This window comes from Dendrobium catenatum, unplaced genomic scaffold, assembly GCF_001605985.2.
Source record: "Dendrobium catenatum unplaced genomic scaffold, ASM160598v2 fragScaff_scaffold_113, whole genome shotgun sequence".
Taxonomy (NCBI): Eukaryota; Viridiplantae; Streptophyta; class Magnoliopsida; order Asparagales; family Orchidaceae; genus Dendrobium; species Dendrobium catenatum.
The window spans coordinates 609195-628094 of record NW_021318575.1 but is presented as its reverse complement, the minus strand read 5'-3'; the positions used below and the strand labels follow the sequence as shown (position 1 = coordinate 628094).

Below are 18900 nucleotides of genomic sequence, written 5' to 3'. Positions count from 1 at the left end.
GCGATGGTATACATCGTAACTATAGGGGCTTGCGCCTATAGGAAACCAGAACTCAGATCATAAAGTCCTCGCAAAATGAGGGCGAAATCTCTGGGTAGTGTCTTATCTACAAACCTATCTGCCTTCCAAAATTTATCCCGGAACTTAGTTCGTTAAAACTCCCTCGCTCAAATAAAAGCACAATCAATCACTGCGCGGCGGGGGGCCGGGGCCGAATTTTCGGAGCCCACAAGAACATTTGCATTACTGCTGCTAAGGTGTCTAGCAAAGTCAGTTTCTATATTTCAAATTCTAGTCCAGTTTCATTTTACTGAGATTATTGGTACCATGGGCAATGCCTTGTTGGATCCTCTGATATTCATTCTTTACTCTCTATTCCCCCTCAATGCAACTGTTTCATCTCTTATTATTGGGGATAATTGGTGTTTACCTAACTCTCTCAATGATAATTTTGCCGAAGCTATTACTGTAATCCCAATTCACGAAGTCGCCCTAACTGTATCTTTTGGAATTTTGGTAATATTGATTATAATGGCAATGCCGGTGCTTTCAAAAACTTTCTTGATGATTATTATAGCACTACTGATTTGTGCCCTTGGTATAATTGTGTTTGGCACAAACATTTTACTCTGAGATATTCTTTATTTGTTCCTGTTAAACCTTTCTGCTCTTTATGCAATGCCCCTCACGAGAACACCACACATCTGTTTTTGAGTGTGATTATTCTTACGCTGTCATTTTTTATCTTATTCCTGATTTTAAGAACTTTTTTTTGAGGCCTAACCTACTACAGATCATCGATTATGTGAAAGATTACTCTGCATTACATGACTATAAATGCTTCAGCTATTTGATTATTTGTTGCACAATCTATCATATTTGGAGAGAAAAAAATAATCGAAAGTTTGGTTCTAAATATGCTAGTGTTGTCACCACTTCCCTCAAAATTAAAAGGGTTGTTTGTCTCAAAGCCACTAAGTGGATGAATTGGTAGAATTTTAGTGATGTGGTTAAATTCCAATGATGTTAGTTAGCTGCAATTCTAGTGGTTGGCTACTGTTTGGATGTTTTTTGAAGATGGAGCTGGTGGTTCGATTTTCTTCAAATTAGCTGCTTCTACTACTTCGTTCTCTTTTGGACTGTCTGGCATTTCTGTGATGAAGGTTTTCTGATATTTTTTTGAGGAATGGGGGGATTTGTGCTTGCCAGGGTTGATGGGGATAAATTCTTATCTCCAGACCTTTTTTCCCCTTGGAAGGCCTTTCTGGCAACCAGGGGAACCATCCCTTGCTTCTTGTTGTTGATAGATTTTGATACAATTATCTGAGTCCTGGCTTCGACGTTCTGGGATTCTTGTACTTTTTGCTATGTTTACCATTATGGTTTTAGCCTACTGTTACTTTTTGTTTTCTATGACTTCATTTGGGATGACTTTCTTCTTGCTTTCTAAAGCAATTTTCTTGTACAAAAATTTTTTGAATTTGAAATGTTTATACTAGAAAGCCGTTTTAAAAAGCAATACAAAAGCTGTCCCAAACGAAACTTATGTCTCGGATATTGGGTTTTGCTCTCTTTGTGATCGAGCATGGCTCATTTTTTATGGCTGCTCTCATGGCTTTTTTTTGCTCTTTTACTTGTAACTAGCTACACACTTGTAACCTCATTTTTGTTAATGAATTGGCCAATGCCCCTAATACCCCCCCACCCCACCAAAAAAAAAAAAAAAAAAAAAAAACTCTTTGGTCATCCGCTTCAGAATTGTGTAAATTTAACTGCACAAAACTTACATCAATCAATATAATTTCACTGTTTCCTTGAATTCTCACCTTGATAGAAATATAATCTGTATATTCCTTGTTGGTATAGAAATTGATTAGTGCAATACTGTTGATTTGTGCAGGCCTCAGCTAACACAATCCTGTCACATTTCTTGGGACTCGTTTCTTCCTTGGAGCTGCTGCGTTCAGTTACATTACCGAATTTGCAGGGCCTGCCCATTCATTCCTGAACTCTCATCGCTCCTGTCATTAAGCCATATGCTAAGGATATTTTGCGTGTTTGCAAGGAGAGTTTCTTTTCTTCCATTTTCTTTTCTGATGCTTTGTTTTATTGATTGTAGTGATAAGCCTTCCTCAGATGTTTCAGAATATTAGAGAAAGACTTAGTGTTTGCTTTCATCATCGAATGCTTCTGATTAGTTATGCCATTGAATAGGCTACCTACTTCATTGAAGGCCCCATCAATTATCATCTCTACTCTAATAGAAGCATAATTAAGTTATTAAACTCTCTTCAAGGCAAAGTAAATTATTTATATTATATGAAATTAGTGAACAAGTAACACATTCTCTATGCAATTAGGCAAACCAAAACACCCCCGAAAGGGCATCCGCCCACTGCCACCTTCGAAAGGACGTTTGGCTGCGTAACTAATCATTAGTTGATCTAGAAGAGGCATCCACCCCATAAACCTCTTGACCCGCACTTGATTAGGCCTCACTTAAGAGGGGCGGTCATTCGAGGGGAATCGAGCACGTGTTGGGGGTTTCCAACCGTAATTGTCCATCAACCAAACTAAACAATGGTGGGTATACCTCTCTAATTATTATGTGCGGACACAGCTAAAGTCCGGAACCCAATGAAAATGCACCACATCACTTGGTACCGAGCGGTATCAAGCTACAGTACTTTGTACGAAGTGATGTGGTGCATTTTCATTGGACTCCAGACGACGTTCGACGTCGGCACAGAATAATTACTTGTGTTAACTAGCTGTGACAGTTCATTAGATTTATTAGGGTGCAGGCCAAGATCTGGAGGCAGCGTTCCATACAAAATAATTTGGCCTCCCAAAACCTGACACCTGCCAACTCTTGAATTCCATCTAAGGATGGACTGAAGTGGAGGAACCATAAATAGTAATACAAGAACAAGATAGTAGGGGGAGGAGTTATAGTACTCACGCAGAGCCTATGAATAATAATCGAGGCTCTGTGTCTACTGACCAGCCCATTAACCGGCTTCGGAGCCGACAGCAGGGGCCGACAAAGCCAACTCATATTTTTGACAGGGAAGGGTATGTGGGGTCCCGTTCTTTCTATTTGTATGTGCTGCTGCGAAAGAGGACAGAAGCTAATCTTTCCATTGTCATTAATGATACTGATATCATTCATTATTGGTAGTCAATGAAGAATGGAGATTGTTCATGGTCTTCTTCACTGATGGGGAAGGAGGATTAATTAATAAGTGGGAGAAGTAGATGGAAAAAATTATGTCAAAGTTATTAGGGCTGTTTTTTTTTTTTAAATTAGTGGTACATTATATTTAATAAATTAAAACAAATTTTGATTAGCTAGTCTTTAATATACAAAAAAGAAAATAATAAATTTTAAATTTGAAAGTTGATTGTATTACAATTTTATAACATTTATGACTATAAAATTGTAAGTTTATTATAAATTTTTTTGAAAAAAAATATAAAGACATGACAATTATAAAATTTGAAAAAAAAATCTATTAAATATATAGAGTCATAATAATAATAATATAAATATATGTAAAATAAATAGATTCTTTAAATAACAATTGTGGTCTCTCTATTTTTCCTATTATTATTATTGTTTTCAATCAGGAGCCATAACTATTAATTTGATTTTAATTGCTATAAAGTCTAGGCATAGTTTTCAGGTCCAAAGAATTTAAATAATTCTGATTGTTATCCATCTTTAATGGACATAACTTTGTATGCTTCAGTTGGCAACACAAAATTTTATGCCTATTTAAGGTGGATTTTAATGGGAGTTAATTAAAATCATCAGAGCATTAATTGTGTATCTGTGTTGTGTTATGTGAAACTGAAACTGATCATGGTTGATTAAAATTAGGGATAGATGGCAAGAACTTTCAATGCTCATCTAAGAATATTATATTAAAAATTTAAAATTTCATTAGTATTATGTATAACAAATGGTATCAAGAGAAGTGTGTTTTTATGTGAAAAATTCGGCAAGAGAAAATTATAAAGTATGAACCAGTTGAAATGACTCATTATGTGAGTGGGGATTACAGTAGTCCATCATTACCCCTAAATGGATAGGACAGGGTTATAATATTTGGATTGTTGGCTTGGCCTCCGGTGAGGATAATGAAAAATATGATAGAAATGGTAAGAGAAGAGGGGCATAAATATTGATCAACGCTCGGCTAATATGGTCATGTAATAATGTTCGTTAGTGTTAATTTACAATTGGAGATTGACATTTGGGAAATTATGGCCTTGATAGGATGGCTCTATAATGGTGGTCTAGTGATGGTTGTTAGTTGGTGACAATTAGATGATAATAGTTTGGCTAATAATAATAATTGGGTGACAACAATTGGTGGCATTGTTGATCAACACGCAAAGTTCTAGATTATTTAAATTAGTGTGCCCTTCTAACTTCCAATCCCCTTTATATGTGGAATGAGAGCTTATTTATAAATTTTTTATATGACATATCAGTTATCTTTTCTAAATTACAAACACTCCATTTGATATCTTAGAATTATCTCTTGATCGCTTGAACTTTTTTGAACACTTAAGTGTCTTAATAGTATTAGAGTTTGGTAATTTTGGGCTCGTTAGATTCATCTTATCGAGATTATTTTTTTGGCTATATATTTGTTGAAATTAGAGTCTAGATGGTTCTAAACTTGATTCTAAAAATATTTCAATTTAAATACTTGTATCAAGATCTATGCTTGATTGGATATCTTAGTTGGTGATGTATCAGTTAGAAAAAAATATTTTTATTATTTAAAAAATGAAGAAAATATCAAGATTGAACATGATATTTAAATTGTTGAAAGTATCAAAATTATTGCACCATGCAAGAAGTCATGAATGACATTCTACACATAATCATATCATCAAAAGAATATGTTTTTTTATATGAAAATATTAAGAAGTGCAAATTCAAGAGGCCCAATTTAGTTAAAACAACTTCTATTAATATTTAGATTGAGTTATAATGGGTCACTGTTTCTTGAACTCATAGAAAGCATTAATAAATACATGTGAAATAATGATGTTAATATCTTTCATATTGGTGATATAATGTGGTCGTTAGAGGTTGTCGCATTTGCCCACTTCTTAGATGTAAAATTGGGTGGCATAGGAAAACTTCCCTCATCAAGGGTTTAAGCAATACACAAATCACTTTAGAATAAAATTTCAAACTCCAGTTGAAAGAACTTGATATTCATGAAGTAAAGCATTTACAAGCTTAATAGGATCTTTAAGTTCTATAAGTTACATATGAAAAAAGCTCATGACAAATTAGTTTGTTCTAGAACCTTTTGAGTCAGAGATTTGATATTGGTAATTAAAAGGTCTATTTTAGCTCACTACAAGGAAGAAGACAAGCTTGAGTTTACATCGGAAGGATCAATAATAATAGAGTACATCTATCAAAGTGAATCTATTCAATTAGTTGACTATAAGGATAAACATATTATGCATCCTGTCAATGGGTGCTGCCTTAAGAAGCATTATGTATGCTTATATTTAGAAGAATAATTTAATAAAATAATTTTTTTATCATATGCTTACATTAGTTTCATAATTCCATATTTAAATTGGGTCCTAAAATTTACATTTGAAATGAAACTTTAATTGAACATTTTATTTTACCCACAAGTAGTTGATAGGTTTTGATTTATTCTATTTATCAATGATGTCTGAACTACAATATTTTTCACAATTTTTTCAAAAAAATGACATTTACGAATGCTTATGATACCAAGTAAAAAATTTGTAAGTTATTTGAGGTGATATGTAAGAGAGAGAGAGAGAGAGAGAGAGAGAGAGAGAGAGAGAGAGAGATAATCTCATGCAAGATTTTAAAGAATCTAAAATTTTTAAAAACTAATAGAATTTTTCCAAATGGAAAGTCTTCTTATTTCTCAGTCAGGATTTCCTTCATCTTCTTATCTAATGTTTGGGTTTTGGTTAGTTTCTATGGATCACTTTATTATGTAGCTTAGGTTTGTAAAGCTAGATTAGTTTTTTCTTCCTAAAATTTAATAGACTAAACTATGCCATTATTTCCCAACATGATATAATAGGGTCTAGACCAACCTTTCTCAAACTCCCATAGATTTAAATTTCTTAATTTTGTTGAATTTATTATTATATATACTTGCCTTTCTTGGACTACCATAGATAAAAGTTTCTTAGTTTTGTTGATTCTACTATGATATCATTGATTTAGTAGATCAACACCATGAAGAGTAAACCTTCGTAAGATTAACATTTTTTAGACCCCTATCTAGTTTATTTATTAAAATTCCATTGGTCTAGTATAACCTGACTTAAACATTTATAAACATAAACTTAGTTTTTAAGGAAACCAAACCCTCTGGTTCCTTCCTTTAGACTAAACTATTTAGGTAAGGATCAAGTCTCCTAGCCCCCTTTATCGAGCTTGACCCAATTTAGGCAAATATGGATCTATCCTTCTTTATGTTTCTTGAATTTATTGTGCATAATTGATTCAATGGACCAATAATGGATTAATGAGTTTAAGTTGAATTAAGTATTTGAGATCTGCTCATGGTTTGGTTCCTATTAAACATAGTTTTTCTTATCTCTAAGAATCCATGTGTTTAATCTTTTAACCTTAGCTTTAGTAGGTTTTGACCTTTGTAGGTTCTATTAAGCTTATATAGATTATAAAATTTAATCAATTTAAGATATACAAATAAAATAAAATTTAGGTCCTAAATTTCTAATTAAATTGAAATTTCTAAAACTATAATCGAAGTTTACATCTCTCTAATCAAATCCTAAATTCTCCAATTAAATTCAATTAAAATTTTAATTTCTTTTCAAGTGTTTTTCACTTGAATTGCATCATTTCTTCCATATCCTATTGATTACTTTAAGTTAAAAACACCTATATATGAAGTACTTTGTTATAAGTCCACCACATTTATTTAGGATCCATTTTGCTAACCACAATTTTTGACGTCGAAAACCCTTCAAGTGCTTACCCTTGCCCAAAGGATTATTTCCTTAGTATAGGGCTATTTTGTATGGATTACTAATGACTTAGCATTGGCTAGCCATATAAAATAAAAAATCCCAAGGTACCCATACATTATACTGGACCTTTGAGACTTATAGACTAAGTCAAACCTAATTTATCTTAGATGGTGCTTCTTTTTTGGGAGTATACTCTAGACCTTCTTAAGTTCATTAGAAGCTTCTTTTTTAAAACATAAAAGCCCAATTCAAAATAAAAAACAAACAAAAATACTAGGAAATTCTTTGGTTTTAATTGCAATATTAATGATCCAATTAATCCTAAACATATCTAAAAGTGGCCTAAGGACCCTAAGACACTCCTTGGTTAACTTAGATAGGTAGTGGGCCCTATTAGGTTAATCTTAGGTAAGATCTAAGTCAAATCCAAAACCTTAAACCTTAAAATGACTAATCTATCCTAAGTTCTATAGAATTTAACCTAGAACCTGCCCTAAGTGATCTATGATCCTTTGTTCTACCTTATGGATGCTTAGCTTTCTCTTGAACCCACCTACAGGTCAAGAAGGCTTGGTCAATTCATTTTACAAAGGCTTATTTATTCATGGTCAAGGTAGGGTTGAATAAAGTCATCCCTTAACCCTAAAAATCCTATGTCTAAAATAAACCAATTAATGTAAACCGCATATCCTTAACATGGAATCTAAGACTTAACCCATCATAAGAATAGTTTGACCATGATTAACCCAAGTTTGATTAAATGTTCAAGTAACCGTCTTTGGTTCACTTGGAACCAAGCCTAAGAAAGCCTATTAAATCTCTCAAAAGTTTGCATAACCCTTCTTTAAATCAATCAGCCTATGTTTATTCAACCCAATCCATGCTGATCAATTTCAAATTAGGGTAACTGATACCTCAATAAGACTCCTCAACCCTCCCTATCTATCCTAGTCAATAAGTTAAATACTATTAATTCAATAGGCTTGTATAGTAATGGTTTACAAGATTCAAGAATTTCACTCCCTCATTACTTGCTTATTGGTCTCGTTTTTGAATGAGACTAATCTTGTTTTGCTAAGGGCATCCTTAACACTTAGCTTTTCTTAGTGTTAAAATTACCCATAGGACCTAACTTAAGGGAATGCCCAAGAACATAGCATTAGCTAAGCCTAGAGAGCTTATAAAACTCTTAGGATCCTCCTTAGTGGTCTTAGGAAGTCGATAAGTTCATCCAACGTGCGTGCGCCCGCGGCTGCAAGCGGTGAGGGTGAGGCTCGAACGGGAGACCTGTTGGATTAAACCTCTGCTATCAACCGAATTGCCAATGGTCAAAATAAGATTTTATTCTCAATAGGTTTTATTTAATCTATATTCTAACCGTAAATAAACAAAATTTTAATTATTAAAAAAGGAAGTAATTAATTTAAAATAAAAATATTAATATTTAATATAATATAAAAATTAACTAACTAATTAATTTAAAAATGAATATTAATTAAATAGTTAATATAACTTTTAATAATTATTTGTTAAATCATTTAAATAGTTTAAATTTATTATTATTTTTTAATTTTTAAAAGCCGCCGGAAAAATGGAAAAGCCGCCGGAAAAGCCGTCGGAAAATTCCGTGGGAAACTACCGCCGGTAATCCGCCGGAAAGCCGCCGGTAATCCGCCGGAAAGCCGCCGGAAAATTCCGCGGGATAATTTTGCGGGAAATTAGCCGTCGTAAAATTTTGCGGGGAAATTAGCCGTCGGAAAGCCGCCGGAAAATTTTGTAGGAAATAAGCCGTCAAAAACCGCCGGAAATCCGCCGGAAAGCCGTCGGAAACCAGACCGCCGGAAAGCCGCCGGAAAATTCCGCCGGTAATAAGTGATTTTCCTGTAGTGAGCCAAACCTTGCAGTTGATTTCAAATGGAATAAAAATCCTTTTAGGAGCATTTAGGGTGATTTTGTACCCTTGGTCAACCGTCTTAATAAAAAAAAAATCTAAAATTACCAAATTACACCAATACTTGACCTAATGAGCCAAACTTGACTAGAGGAACTTACTCTTGGCTCTAATTGATTCAAATCTATCTTTGGGTCATTTAGAGTCAGTCTAGACCCTTGGTGTTGTCCTTGACCTAGGTGGTTGATAAAAAAATTTCTAAAATGCAATTATAACCTTACCATTGGGTAAACTTGTGTCAGACCTAGTCTTTTAACCCTAGGCTTGAGTTAAATTGATCCAAGACTATTTAAAACTAGTTTGAATCAACCTAGGCCTAGGGTTAATTCTTATTAACCATAAATCAAACTAAAATTCAAAATTACACAAATTGACCCTATGGAACCCATCTTAGGTGTCATTAGTTAATACCCCTCGTTAGACCTTAAGATTCATTACAAATCTTCCAAGATTTTTGTAGATCACCCTAGCTCCTACCTTACCCGTAGTGAACTGAGGTTAACCATGATTGGGTTAAATAATACAAATAACTTTAATAGTCCAAACCTAGTTTACCTAGAGCATTGAAATCAATGTGTTAGGTGGAAGAAAGAATTGCCTTTGGAGAGATTATTTGGGCTTTTATTTGAAAGCATTTAGTGAGATTCCTCCTAGAGAGTGCACTTGACTGTCTTATTCTTCCTCTAACACCTTATCATATAGATGTTTATTCAAGGCTATTGGGAGAGCTTTTGAATTATGTTTGTAAGGAATCATTATGATCTGCAAGCTCATGTTAGCTTTGGTGGCAAGTCAATAGGCTAGAGTAGTGACTTTCTGCTTTGTAGAGGAAGAGAGGTGTAGGGTTTCTTCACTGCCCATTAAGGAGAGAGGAGGAATTTCTTTGCTTGATGGTAGTTGAAGGAGAAAATAGTGAAGTCTCGAAGCATGTATACAAACATTAGTGTTGAACCTTAAGAAATCAGTTCGTGCCCTTCTTTTTGTTTAACTCACAACTACTTTATTTTTTATATGCTCTCTTAATTTTGTTATGTAATATGATGAAGTTGTATCATATATGATCTCTCATTTGATGATGTGATTTGAAGGATGATTTTTTTTTTTGGTTCTAAATTTTAAACATTGTTTGTGAAAGTAATTAGTATTGCAAGAAATTTTTTTATATTATGTATGCAACAAAATACAAAAAAACCCGTTGGTTAGGGAGGTCATCACCAATCTTGAGGTTGTTCAATCACTTCATCGTAGTCTAAATACTTGTCATCTATTAGCTAAAAATATTTTGATATTTCATGACTATCAAAAAAATTATTTTAATTATTCAAATATAGTCATTTTCATAATACTAAGTTAAGTGTTGTAGAGATGAGGATGCTTAGGTGGATGAGTGGCTTTAGCCTTAGAGATAGGATACGAAATGAGCATATACGTGAAAAGGTTGGAGTAGCTCCAATGGAAGATAAGATTAGAGAGAGTCACCTTAGTTGGTTTGGTCACATTAAATGAAGGCTTTTCGATAACCCGGTTTGGAAAGTTGAGGAATTAGATTTAACTTATGTTAAGAAAGGTAGAGGTAGACCTAAAATGGCTTGGTTAGAAAATATTAGAAATGATATTTCTTTATTAGACTTAAATGAGAATTTGACTTTTAACTAGACACAATGGCGACAAACAACGGTGGATTTAGGAGGGGGCCGTGGGGGCACATGCCCCCTCCCCTACAAAAATTTACTTTACTTATTTCTGTTGGAGGCAGCTGCGATTATTTTTTCCCATAGTTGTCCTGTTTGGTTCTGTTCTTGCATTTTGGGTCCCACCCTATATTTCTCTCTCTTCTACCTCTCTTCTCTGTCTCCTCTCTCTCCTCTCTCTCGCTATCTTTCGGTACATTTCTGATTTCTTCTCTTTCTATAGGTGAGGAGAAGATAAATTATTACTCTCTTTTTTTAAGAAATAAAAAAAATTCCATCAATTTTTTTATTATTTTGAAAACTTCAAATCTTTTTTATAAAAAATTTATGTAATTAAAATCAATAAATTACACTAGAGAAGAATTATAATATTTAATTTAAATCAAAGAGCTTAAAATATGATTATTATAATTTTCATATATTTTTAATATATATTTATATTAATAAGATTCAGTATAACTCGGTATTGGTCTTCACATGATGATATTCCTCGTTATTGTTTGGTATTGCTCGGTATTTGCTCGGTATTGCTCGATTTTAGCTCTGGGAGGACGTATCTCTACGTCGGGTGGGAGGACGCAATAAAAATTCCTTTGTATGTGGTGACTTTCTTAGTACTTTCTAAAGTAGTTTTTATATAAAAATTTCTAGTTCAAAATTTTTTTTAATAAAAGGCTACTTTAGAAAATAATAAAAAATCATTCCAAATGAAGCCTAAGAATCAGATATTTTAAAATCATATGGATTAAGTCTTGACTATTGATCTTTCTTTGACATTAAAACTTCATTTGGGACGACTTTCTTACTGCTTTTTAAATCAATTTTTTAGTAGTACAAAAATTTAATTTTTGTAGTAGAAAGCTGCTTTAAGAAGCAGTTATAAAGTCATCCGAAACGAAACCTAAAAATCAATTAAAATTCAAAAGTTGGTTCGATGTGTTAGCCTACATAGGCTTCATTTGGGACGGTTTTTCACTGCTTCTTAAACCAGCTTTTGAGTACAAAAAGATTAAATTTTGTACTAGAAAGTTGTTTTAAGAAGCAATAAGAAGGTAATCCTAAACGAAGCCTTAGATTCTACTTAGGACAATTTTTTTTACTGCAATTTTTTTAAAATAATTTAAAAATATTGATAAAAAATTATCTCAAATAAAATCTTATTTACGATTCTTGCCGAGGTAAACTATGAAATTACTACTTTATTTGTGGTCACAATGGTTTACAAACAAAAATCACATAATTTCTTAAAGAACTGTCACCTTATCTGTCAGGATAAATGTTTACAAGGCATAAGTATGTCACATGATCAAAGGGAGTTGCATGGTTGGTCCACGATTTGATGAGGTGAGTAAGGAAGGACCAGCTCAATTTTCACTCCTTGACTTGCCAATCCTGCCGAAGGCTTCAGCCACCTACTCCTTATTTCGCTATTATTATTTGAGTATTTAAATGGGTTGTATTGTCGTCTTTCAAATAAAAATCTTAAAGTCCGAATTAAAAAAAAAAAGAAGAAGAAAGAGTAAATGCTATAATGTCTCGGACATAATTTCAAAAGTTTTAGGGCTGTTTGACTGGAACTTTTATTTGGTCCGGTGAACGCATGCAACTCTACATCCGGCCGCTAGTAGAATCGCGCCACACGTTTTCATTATTTACCGCAAGCCCGACAACCCGACCCGGAACGGACCCAAGATTGCTCGGTATTACTCGGTATTGCTAGATATTGGTCGATTTTGCTCGGCAATAACCAATACCGAGCAAATAGCTAGTAATACCGACCATATACTGAGTTGTACCGAGTTTTTCTAGCAATACCGAGCAAATACCAAGCAATACCGAGCAAATCCCTAGCAATACCGAGCAAATCCTGAGCAAATACCTAGCAATACCGAGCAAATCCCTAGCAATACCGAGCAAATCCCAAGCAAATACCGAGTTGTAGAAAAACTTGGTACAACTCGGTATTTGCATGGTATTGGTCTTCACAGAGCGGTATTTCTCGTTTTTGCAAAGCAATACTTAGCAATACTGAGCAAATACCGAGCAATACCGAGAAAATCGCAAACATAGCATTTCCAGGTTTCGGTCCGGGTCAAGTCATCGGGCCGGGCGGTAAAGAGTAAGAGCACGTGGCGACATGTTATTGGCGGCCAAACGTAGCTCTACGTTCGGTCAGAGGACGTAATAATTATTCGTTTGACTGCCAGCAGGATTTCGGAAGTCCTTTAATCTGTATTTTTTAAATTTTAAAAGATATTTGGTATGATTGGAATTAAATCTGATTAAATTTAGAAAATTATTTAGCCAATTATAAATTAATTTTCAATTAGTTGAGAGTAATATCCTATTTAATAATTAATTAGTCGCTTATAGAACTAACATAATGAATTTAATCTAATTAAAATAAATGTTAATTTGTTTAAATTAATATATTTTCAGTTGATTAATATTTATTATAAGATTAACTTCAAAATTTTAATTAATATAAGTTATTATATTAATAATTTTAGAATCCTAAACCCTATCTATCTCTCCTAAATTCATGTCTCCTAATTTTTTAAACCCTTGACACGCAAAGAAGTGATAAAGCCATGACCAGAGCTCAATGTAGATGGTATCGGCTACAACAATGATATATCAAAAACAAGAGTTTGTAAGGGTATGTTTGGGATGACTGTAGTTTTTTGTGAAGACATGTAAAATCATTGTAGAGATGGTATTTTTTTGGAAGTTTCTTTAGAATCCGTATTTGTAGCACAAAAATTCTTCTAAGCAATGAAACACTAATGACCAAATGGAAACTATGAATGTGCTCATAAAAAGCTCCTCCTTTATCATTGCCCGACCACCGACCGTGCTAGACTTTCGCCCGACCATTGATTTTCACTGGACTTCTGCCCGGCAATTGATCCTTTCTAGACTTCCGTCCAGTCGGGTGGACCGACACTAGACTTTCTCTCAACCGCTCACTATCGCTAGACTTTTGCCAGGAGACCAATTGAATACGGAGTCTCACCCGGCCGTGGACTAACACTGGACTTTCACCCAACCATAGACTAACGTCGGACTTTCACCCTGTAGCCGACTTGCTATAAACTTCCACATGGTTGCCAATTGATGTCGGGCTTTGCCCAACTCTTCAAATAATTGTAATTTCACCATCCTCAAGTTTAGAGGTGGTATAATTTTTGTAACATATTCAAATAATATTGAAATTATTTCGATTGGGCATTGCCTCATGGTTTTTCCCTTTTCCTTGATTTTTCACATAAAAACCATAGTTTTTTATAGTTATCTACTTATGTGTTGGATATTCGGGTAGTGCTAAAATGAAAAATCCTTAATCTACTACTAGTTATATTCTAGCCCACAACAGTTTGGTGTTATCCGTGGGGACTCAATCCCACTATCCTAAGCACTTGTTCAATGGTTAACATGTGTAATAATCATAATATGGGACCCTTCTGCTCCATTACACATCAATCCATGAACAATATATGAACTAAGGACACCAGACATTCACCTCTCTTTGTCTAGGTGGGTGAAGTCTTGATAGGGAAGGAATATCATGACCATTCCTGGAACATCGTATCTGAAAAATATGAGAATTCCGACCATTGATTTTCACTGGACTTCTGCCGGCCATTGATCCTTTCTAGACTTCTGTCCGGTCGGGTGGATCGACATTAGACTTTCTCTCGACCGCTCACTATCACTAGACTTTTGCCAGGAGCCCAACTGAATATGGAGTTTCACCCGGCCATGGACTAACACTGGACTTTCACCCGGCCATGGACTAACACTAGACTTTCACCCGACCATGGACTAACGTCGGACTTTCACCCTGTAGCCGACTTGCTATAAACTTTCACATGGTTGCCAATTGTTGTCGGGTTTTGCCCAACTTTTCAAATTATTGTAATTTCACCATCCTCAAGTTTAGAGATGGTATAATTTTTGTAACATATTCAAATAATATTGAAATTATTTTGATTGGGCATTGCCTCATGGTTTTTCCCTTTTCCTTGATTTTTCACATAAAAATCACAGTTTTTTATAGTTATCTACTTATGTATTGGATATTCGGGTAGTGCTAAAATGAAAAATCCTTAATCTACTACTAGTTATATTCTAGCCCACAACAGTTTGGTGTTATCCACGGGAACTCAATCCCACTATCCTAAGCACTGGTTCAATGGTTAACATGTTTAATAATCATAATATGAGATCCTTCTGCTCCATTAAACATCAATCCATGAACAATATATAAACTAAGGACACCAGACATTCACCTCTCTTTGTCTAGGTGGGTGAAGTCTTGATAGGGAAGGAATATCAAGATCATTCCTGGAATATCGTATCTGAAAAATATGAGAATCTCAAAATGAGACCATTCAACTTCAATGAGGGACCATACAACCAATATTAGCAAAATAAGAAGAGATTCTTCTCCTTTGAGATCTACCAATGACCGAGGATCTTTGACCTTAATATCTTCGTGCAGAGATCCCTCTATCTTAATCAAGGGTCGCCCTAGGTCACAATAAGACATCGACTTTATTTATAAGCTAGCTTTACTCATCATTCTCGTCTGGGTCAGCTAACATGCATTCCTCTAGACATCCTTGAGGACTTAAAATGAACATAATTTAATATTTAGAGGAAGTTTATACTTATATTTATTTTTAACATTTTGGGTATTATATCCCTTGCCACAAAGCTCCTCCTTGACCAACGCCAGACCATCGACTGTCGCCAGACTTCCAGCCGGCCACTAGCCTTCCCCAAAATTCTACCCGGCCACCAGTTATCGTTGGACTTAACGCCATACTTCCACCTGTCTTGATGTTAGATTTCAATCTAACTCTTCAACCTATTATAATTTCATCATCCTCAAGTTTCGAGATGGATCTATCTTTGTAACCTATTCAAACAAAATTGGAATCATTTCGACTAGGCATAGCTCTGTAGCTTTGCCCTTTTCCTGGGTTTCCATGTAAAAACCCTAGTGTTTTATAGTTCTATATTTGTGTGCTAGATATCTGTGCAACACTAAGACAAAAAATCCTCACCCTACTACTGCTTATATTCTAGCCCGCAACAATACTGTAAACTAATTTAGAATTGGCCACAACAACAACAATATCAAGCCTTTGTCCCACCACGTTGGGTTGGGTACATGAATCCTTTTTATCCATTGTGTCTTGTTAAAAGTCAAATTCTTGTTTAAATCTAATAAAGAAATATCATTTATAATACTTTCTAACCAAGTCTTTTAGGTCTACCTCTATCTTTCTTAACATAAGTCAAATATATTACTTCTACTTTCCTAACCGGGTCATTGGAAGGTTGCCATTTTATGTGACTAAATCATCTAAGGTGACTCTCTCTAATCTTATATTCTTGTAGAGCTACTCCAACCTTTTCACGTTTATGCTCATTTAGTATCTTATCTCTAAGAGTAAACCCACTCATCTACTTGAGCATCCTCATATGTGCAACACTTAACATAGGCTTCCTTTGGCACGGTTTTCTTACTGCTTCTTAAATCAGCTTTCTAGTACAAAAATGAAAATTATTATACTAGAAAACCGCTTTAAGAAGAAGTAAGAAAGCCGTCCCAACCGAAGCCTTAGTATTATGCTTTTCTTTTAATGGCTGACATTCGTCACCATAAAGCAATGCGAGTCTCACCATCATCTCATATAATTTAGAATAGAAATATACAAAATGAATATTAACTAAAAAGGCATATAAATAAAAATAAGTTAAAGTAAAATAATATTTAATACCCCTACATAAATATATTACAAGCTAATTTGAATATTATTATTATTATTTAGCAAATTTAAATTTTAGATTATTAATATTAGGATTAATTTTCAATCATATCACAAACTAAATGATAATATTAAATATAAATTTTGATTATATTATAAACTCGGAGATATAAATTATATTTAGGCTCTATTTGAAATGATTTTTTTTTCTTTTAAAAAAAAAACAAATTTTAGTATAAAAACTTTTGATTAAAAAATTTTACATTAAAAATTATTTTTTAAAAAATAGTAAAAAAATAATAAACCTCAGTAATTTGCGTTGATTCACAATCTGGACTATTTAGACCGATCAATTCGATCTGATAATCAAACAAACACTTTATGGCCAACACTCAGTCGAGCAATGCTGACTAAAAATACCATTATTTAATCATTAGAGTACAAAAAGAAGATAGGTCATAGACTTTGAGACAATTTACAAAGTCCACGTCTGTCAGCAGATTTTTCGGTTCCTCCTTTTCAACAAATGCAGCATTGCTCGATTATAAATTATAATATGTTGGTCACGTTTTTAATATTTTAGGACTTATGGGGCTATTTGTTTATACCTCCTCGTTTTCTTATTCATATTGGTTATTTTCAATGTGGGACATTTCATGTTGGGTTTTTGCTTGTTGAAATTATAAACAGGCCGCTTTTTTATTACTTCTTAAAGTATTTTTTAGTACAAAAATTTTAATTTTTAAACTAAAAAACTGCTTTAAGAAGCAGTAAGAAAGCCATCCCAAACGTAATAGACTTTGATAACTTTTTTGGACAGTTGCACAAACTTTATATCTGCCAACTTAGATTTCATTTAGGATGAGTAACAATATGAAAGTTGCTTTAAGAAGCGGTAAAAAAGTCATCTCAAACAAAATCTTAAGCTTCGTTTGGGATGGCTTTTTAATTGCTTCATAAAATTGCTTTCTTGTTTAAGAATTAAAATTTTTATATTAAAAAGCTGCTTTAAGAAGCAGTAAGAAAACGGTCCCAAAAGAAGCCTTAGATGACATCCTTTGCTTAAGAAAGCCGTCCCAAACAAAATAAGCCGTCCCAAACAAAATGATTAAAGTTGTTTGGGACGACTTTTTGACAAAAAAACTGCTTTAAGAAGCAGTAATAAAGTCATCCCAAACAAAAACTTAGACTACTTCCTTTGCTGTTTCAGAACATTTTATCAATGATATATGAGTTATTTTGTGCTATGTTCTATAGTCTGGGTTTTTTTGTCTCTCATTCAATCTTACATAAGATTATGATTGTAATTGTTAAGAATCATAGGTTGAAAATTTTTATGTAATAATTTGATGTATCAAATAAATGATGGATGTGACCCTCAGTTTTTTTAAGAAATATTTTCAGAAGGGAAAAAGACAAACTGGTCAGCTCCTACTGAGCAGACCCAATTTAGATTTTTTATTTGAAATTTTGTACTATTTATTCTTGCACTTTGATTTGAGTTTAAAATACTAATAAGTCTGTGCTATAATATACTTAGAATTTGGATTGTAATTAAAAGATTAACAAGCTACATGCCTAGCAAATTCCTATCAGCACATCCATGTGACACTCTCCATTTGAATTCTCATGAGTAGGGTCCATGACTTCCTCCTATTATTTGATCATTGCATTGATTGATGAATATAATATTTGGGATATTAATTAAAATTTATGTTGCATAAATTCTAAATTTGTTTTAAAAAATTTGAGACTTATTTCGATCAAAATATTCTAAACAAGTATTTTCCATTGTGAGCAGAGCGGGTTTATCTAGGGACGTCAAAATAAGTTTACTGATTGGGTTCAGGTCTAACCGAAAACTGACATGCCTATAATTAATCTAATCCGATTAGATCAACGGTTCAGAAATCCTGGCTTGAATTTGACTTGCCCCTAGCCCGGCTTGACCCGACCCTACCCGCTAGCCCTTAAGGAAGCGAGCGCATGCGGGCTAAGGGGAAGAGAGTGGGCGATGGGGCTACGAGTGAGGGGCGAGTGTGTGTGGGCTAACATGGATATGAGTGCAGGCGCAGGAGTGGGAATGGGTGCATGCTGGTGAGGGGGCGAGCGCAGGTGCGGGGACCAGCTCGACGTGTGCGTGGGAGGATTACACAGGCAAGCGAGAGAGCGCTGCGAGCGAGGCGCCGGTTGATTTGAGTTAGTTTCGGGTTAACTTTAGGTTTTTGGGTTGACCTAAACTAGACCTCAAATTGAAAACGGGTCATAAAATAAAATCTAAACCAGACTGAAGATAGGTTGACCCGAACTTGAAAATTTTCAAGTTGGATTTTAGACCGGGTCAAATATTGACGTCCCTAGGTTTATCATCGTCACCATCCCCTTAAACTTCTCAAAGCTACATATGTTCATGTTCTAATGAAAAATGGGAAAAAGGCTTTAATTCAAATTTAAT

At 34.1% G+C, this 18900-nt stretch overlaps 1 protein-coding gene across 1 annotated transcript in view; it reads left to right on the top strand.

The window, feature by feature from the left end:
• The window catches only part of LOC110104950 (protein TIC 21, chloroplastic), a 51065-nt gene extending 48822 nt beyond the window's left edge, over nt 1–2243 (top strand). The window contains exon 4 of the mRNA XM_020834262.2: nt 1901–2243. Within this exon, the coding sequence (XP_020689921.1) occupies nt 1901–2008 (108 nt within the window). The 3' untranslated portion in view covers nt 2009–2243. The remainder of the gene's footprint in view (nt 1–1900) is intronic.
• The last annotated feature ends 16657 nt before the right edge of the window (nt 2244–18900 follow it).